Consider the following 5,456-nt stretch of genomic DNA (forward strand, 5'->3'; position numbering starts at 1 on the left):
GATCTGGTAAAACTCATTCACAACTGCAATAATCTATGCAGCAGTTTACAGGTCATTACACAGTGTCATACTACTGCATCACGTTGCACACATAGCACTAGCATGTCATGCGGTAGTGTAACTGCCTGCTTATGATCATTTCTTGTCATCAAGTTCTGTCCTACACATAGTTTCACACTTTCTCCGATTGGTTTTAAGTAATCATTTCACAGTATAATGCAGACAAATACAATTACATCAAAACTTGTGGTATGGTGACGCAAGTCACCATAGCATCGCTAGCTTGGTTTAACTAATCGCAGTACTCTGATACACAAGTCATATACAACACTCACCGGAGAACAGAAATCAAAAGAACTGGACAAATCCTCGTTCTTCAGTACCTCTTGGGATCAGGTATGTCATCAAATGCCAAAAACTACCACTCTAATAACATTTTTCTTTACACGATCTCATCTCTCTGTACTCAGTGCTCTCTCCCGTCAGTAATGCGTTGGACTGACGTTTTTCCAAGATGGCGGTAAGTGTGTCAGTAGCACATACATCCCATCTACTGGTGAAACACAGATACTACACCATAAAACAAAGAAAATAACTTTAGACCTACAATGCACTGACTTAGGTGGGTTACATATGCAACACTAAAACTGAGTTAATTTCAATATTTACTCACTGACAGTGTTAGGAGGAACACAAAATAGATTTCATTCAACCCTTTTTTACAGTTAACAATTTTATATTAGTCATATTTTTATGTAAAAATTAGTGCTGCACAATGCACTGTTTTGATATTTTTATTCAAAACAAATCATTTACATTCAAACATCTTCAAGCTCACAACAGGGAAATTTAAGTTGTATAAAGTCAATAACATAAATGCTGCATTAGATTGTCAGAAAATAAAAACATAACAGCAATGTCTATCTAGTGCAATATTGTGCTAAGGTAAACTTTTCCATTTAGTCCTGCTGAAGTGCATAAAATTAGGAAAGAACAACTTCACATGAATGCCATTCAAATAATACAATTTTCTGATACAACATAAAATTGGGAATCACACCCATATGACATTTGGGCATCAAAACACTTAAAATGTCTTAACTGCTCCCTTTCTATAACCAATATCTTCCTAGGTATGCATTCACTCACTTGATAAACATGAAAATGGTCATGAAAAAAAGTTTCATGCTCAATCAAAGCAAAAACAACTTGATCATTGTGCAAAATGATTGAGGCTATTTTGCTAAAAAGTGGTGAGTTTTCTTGGGTGCCTGCACAAAATAAACAGTCCAGCACGATACTCTGCTCCACAACATTTGATGTACCTGGATCATCAGTGGTATCAGATCCTTCATTCAGAGCAGATCTCAGATGTCGCTTTAGAAGTGAAGTCTCCTTTAGGTTTTTGGCCTCCTGGGTGACTTTGTCTTTAAAACTGGTGTTCCATTTTCGCAGGAACCTTGATGCAGTCTCTTCTCCAAACATTAGTGAAAGGTCTTGCAAAATCTAATTAAAAAGTGAAGGAAAACTAATTTAGCCATCTAATAACATTTTAATACAACTTTTACAAATTAATTTTTAATGCTTACCAGTCTAATATCCAAGAAGCGAGGAAAGATTTGTAGTACATCAGCTGAGTGCTGTGGATTGTGCAGTATTTGCTGACAGTATTGGAAGGTATCTCTCATCTTGTGGAAGACTAAGTCACGGTCTGTTGTGTGGTTGAGAAGAGATATGGCTTCCATACAGTCATCTCCTGTTTGCTGGTCCCCTGTGGTAACTACAGTGGGTCTTGAGGATGTGGGACCTCCTTTAAGCACTACTTTCTTGAGGGATGAAGAGGCTGTTCTGGACTGACATTGCACAGTCTTTAAACGCCACTCAAGAAAGCCTTTGTTGCTCTGTATGTTGTAAAAGTGTTCCTAGTAAAAAGAAAAAAAAAACATTGTGTGTTAAAAAAAAATGTCATACACATCTGTTATACTTTTAGTGCTTGTGCACAAAATCATTATTTTACACATGAAAAACTGTGCAAACTTACATATCCCTTGTTTGAGTATGGGTCCTTCAAAGCTGGAAACACAATCCCGAGTGCATGAAACTCCTTTGTTGCTTTACTAACACGACTCCTACAGAAGGAAAAAAAGAGCAAAACAAACATCATTACTAAGGGTTACTGTGTCCTTTAAAAATTTAGAAAGTCATGTTTTATTCTGTGTTCTTACCCTTCTTTTTCACGCATGTGCACGACAATGATGTTCACCATTAATCGCCTGGTGGAATCTTTCAAACTCCCAGTTTCTTCATACTCTTTAATCACAGTCATTCCTGCTGGCTTTGAGGTCAGAATTTGCTCCACAGTCTAAAAAACATAAATTATGAATGGAAAAAAATACAAATTAAATTTCAAAATTTTTAGATAACTTATTTTTCATTTTAACTATAAGTATTATTATTTGCAAAATGCATTTGTCATGTAAGCATTTTATGTATATACTGAAAGTTATAATTACATTTCTTGCATAGTTGCTGTCCAAAGATTCACTCCTTTTACATCCCAGATCACTTGTGTCGCTGCTAAGACTACTTGAGACAGATGCAGTATCTGTCAGACTTGGAGAAGATGGTATTTCACCCCCTTGCTGCACAACAGATAGATCTGAAAATCACAAAACAGAGTAATGCACACAAAGGCTTAGAACAGATACCATAAATCTACCATGGCTGCAGTACTGGGTTGAAGAAAAAAACATGATCACCTTATACTGCACTACTTACCAAGAGTCACATATTCTGTCTTGTCTGAGCAGTCAGCAGAGTTTGAGGAGGATTCAGTTAGTGGAAGTTCTGAAATACAACCCATACTTAGTTCACGAGGGAACAATTGTATATTTATTAAGATTTTTGTTATTCTCAAGACAGAATAACAACCCAGCCAGCTGTCTCTGGGTTAAAATGCAAATACCATATTTTTTTATTGCAAACTTAGAAATGATTTAATGCCCTACCATCATCAGTATAGATGACAAAACAGATTTCTCTGGCTGCAAGTTCTGGAAAGACATCGTCATCCACTTCTACACCGTGGTCATCTGTGACTTTCAGTATTGTGTCCTCTGGTATGAGAAACGTCTCCTGGACTGTAGCAAGACAACCAACACTTTATGTACAAAGTACTCTTACTTGCTATGGCATAGCTTTACGCAAAACTGAGACCTTACAAGCACTAACGAAATCAGAGAAGCAAACGTCCTCTAATTTCACATATTTCTTCTTTGCCCCTAGTTGTACCTTTATCAATGTCTTGGTCATCTAACATTAAAAGGATCAAGAATAACAATGTTTAGTTGTTTCATGAATCACTGTGAAATTGCTACTGGATTGTTAGCTAATGTAGGTTAGCGGTTACTTACTCTGATGCCAAACACTGCTGCCAAGACTTCACTGAGCTCTGGAGCAGCAGCTTCATGAACCTGACTCTTCTCTGTTATATCAAAAAAAAAAACAAAAACTTGCTAAATAAAATCATAATCCAGAGTTATTTTATTTAACTGTAGCATTAGCTCATCACTATAACATTAGCATTACTCTTACCTCATTAACACTCCTTTAGCCAGTGAGACTCCTGTCTTCAGTATCGGTATGCACACTAATCTGGAGGGAAAATGAATTTTTCTAAACGTATTAACAGCAGTCAAAGACCAAATGCAGCATACTTGTAATAATGCTGGTTTTCATTAACTTAAAAACAAGCATACCAACATCTACAAAAATTCTGTACCTACCTAACATTTTATAATAGGGTAAGAAAGAAACCAAAAACTGACCAAAAATCTTACCTCACTTCGAAGCCCAGTTTCTCTTTGTTGCGCAAGTGTAGTCATAGTGACGGTTAAACATAAACTCCAGGGGAGGGGTTGATTCACACTCCTGAACACCCTCTGAATGAACTCCAAAATATTACCCTGACACTTAATATACCTCAACCCAAACAAGAGTTAGAGTCCACGAATAAACTCCACAAATTTAACACTTTCACTCTTTTTTGCGTAACTACCAAATGTTTCACTCCAGAAATTTGCTGTGTTTGTTCTAATTTTGTCTTTTGTTATACTCAGTTTTATAATTTTCACAACGTGTGCTTTCTTGGTCAGGTTTCCCTGATAAAAAAGAGATTTCAATCTCGAGGGACTTCCTGGTTAAATAAAGGCAAACACATATATCCAGAGTGCGTAGGTTGGGCAGTTCACTGAATAAGCTCAAACAGAATTATTCGTGAGGGGGATCGGAGTGCTACAGTCTGATGTGCAACCTGCTGGAAACTAAAGTGTCACATTTCCATATGAATGCTCTGATTCTTGTTTTGTTTCCAGGTGAAACACACTTTGTAGTTTTAGCTCATAGGTCTTTGAGTGCGGTGAGATCACTGAACAGAGAAGTGTAGCGCTTGTCAATATGAAACTTAACAAGAACCGATTTAGTACATCCGGTAAATATAAAAAGGTCGTCAAACTATGTGATGTGAGGGGAGGAGACACCCAAACACTCCTCTGGTAAGAAATTTTCCTCTTAAAAATGAAAATTAATAAACATATTTTGAAAAAAAACATTTTTTTTCTAAAGTAATATTTTGTTCACATTATTTAAAGCGTCACCTTAACTGCACTGTCAGGCATCATGATCTTTCTGATCAGTGCAGATAACTGATTAATTGATTGCAGTGTACATTTACTCTTCAGTAATTAATCAGTGGAGCGGCACAGTGCAATGTTCGTACAGTACTATGCAAAAGTCTAAAGACACCCTCATTTCTTTATGTTTTGCTAGTAAAATGGGAAATGGGTGGAAGGATTTATTGAAACACATGCAAACATGAATGGAAATGTAGTATATAAGGCAAAAACAGAGTTTGTACAGTTCTAAAGTCAATATTTGGTATGAACACCTTTATTCTTCAACACAGTCTGAACTGTCTTTGGCAGCTTTCTGTAATTTTTTAAGTAGTCTTCACGAATAGTTCTCCAGACTTCTTGAAGGACATTCAAAACTCTTCTTGCTTCAGTAATGCTGAGGTCCAGGCTCTGGAGAGGCCAATCCATGACTGATAGCGTTCCGTTGTATTGTTCCATTTTCTTTCTATCCAGGTTTGCTTTTACTACATTATCAGTGTGTTTGGGATTATTGTTATGCTGAAAAATGAAGCCAAACAGAAGCTTTGCAGCTGGTTTTGCATGGTGGATCTGATGGTACTTTATAGTGTGTTCAGTTCCATCAGTTTTGACAAGATCCTCAACACCTCTGACTGAACTGCAGCCCCAAAGCATGACAGAACCTCCATCATGTTTTACAGATGGCTGCAGACACTCGCTGTTGTACATCTCTCCAGACCACCATAAAGACTGACCACAATTCAAGGCACCTACTAATTGGAAGGTTGGTTGTTCAATCCCTGACTG

The 5,456-nt window shown here is 37.0% G+C and overlaps 1 protein-coding gene across 3 annotated transcripts; it reads right to left on the minus strand.

Annotated features, from left to right (window-relative positions):
• Positions 1 to 832: 832 nt before the first annotated feature.
• LOC115787108 (uncharacterized) lies at positions 833 to 3,969 on the minus strand. 3 transcript variants are annotated; one of them, XM_030739680.1, is made up of 11 exons: positions 3,840 to 3,969; positions 3,595 to 3,654; positions 3,414 to 3,484; positions 3,222 to 3,312; positions 3,009 to 3,140; positions 2,779 to 2,847; positions 2,514 to 2,659; positions 2,226 to 2,362; positions 2,042 to 2,129; positions 1,590 to 1,922; positions 833 to 1,506 (listed from the first exon to the last, which is right to left on the minus strand). In XM_030739680.1, the coding sequence occupies exons 4-11, from the start codon at positions 3,310 to 3,312 to the stop codon at positions 1,015 to 1,017; spliced, it is 1,488 nt and encodes a 495-aa protein (XP_030595540.1). In that variant the 5' UTR covers positions 3,414 to 3,484; positions 3,595 to 3,654; positions 3,840 to 3,969; the 3' UTR covers positions 833 to 1,014. The 3 variants fall into 3 exon arrangements, with proteins under 3 accessions (XP_030595540.1, XP_030595541.1, XP_030595542.1); XM_030739681.1 differs by lacking the exon at positions 3,840 to 3,969 and adding an exon at positions 3,786 to 3,837; XM_030739682.1 differs by lacking the exon at positions 3,840 to 3,969 and having other exon boundaries at positions 3,595 to 3,765.
• Positions 3,970 to 5,456: the final 1,487 nt, after the last annotated feature.

Source organism: Archocentrus centrarchus, chromosome 10, assembly GCF_007364275.1.
Source record: "Archocentrus centrarchus isolate MPI-CPG fArcCen1 chromosome 10, fArcCen1, whole genome shotgun sequence".
Classification (NCBI taxonomy): Eukaryota; Metazoa; Chordata; class Actinopteri; order Cichliformes; family Cichlidae; genus Archocentrus; species Archocentrus centrarchus.

Coding starts and splice junctions, on each gene's coding strand:
- LOC115787108 (XM_030739680.1), bottom strand. CDS start 3,312: ATGACCAAGACATTGATAAAGGTACAACTAGGGGCAAAGAAGAAATAT. Junction 3,141..3,221: donor CTCTGATTTCGTTAGTGCTT/GTAAGGTCTCAG, acceptor GTCTTGCTACAG/TCCAGGAGACGTTTCTCATA. Junction 2,363..2,513: donor ACAGCAACTATGCAAGAAAT/GTAATTATAACT, acceptor TATGTTTTTTAG/ACTGTGGAGCAAATTCTGAC.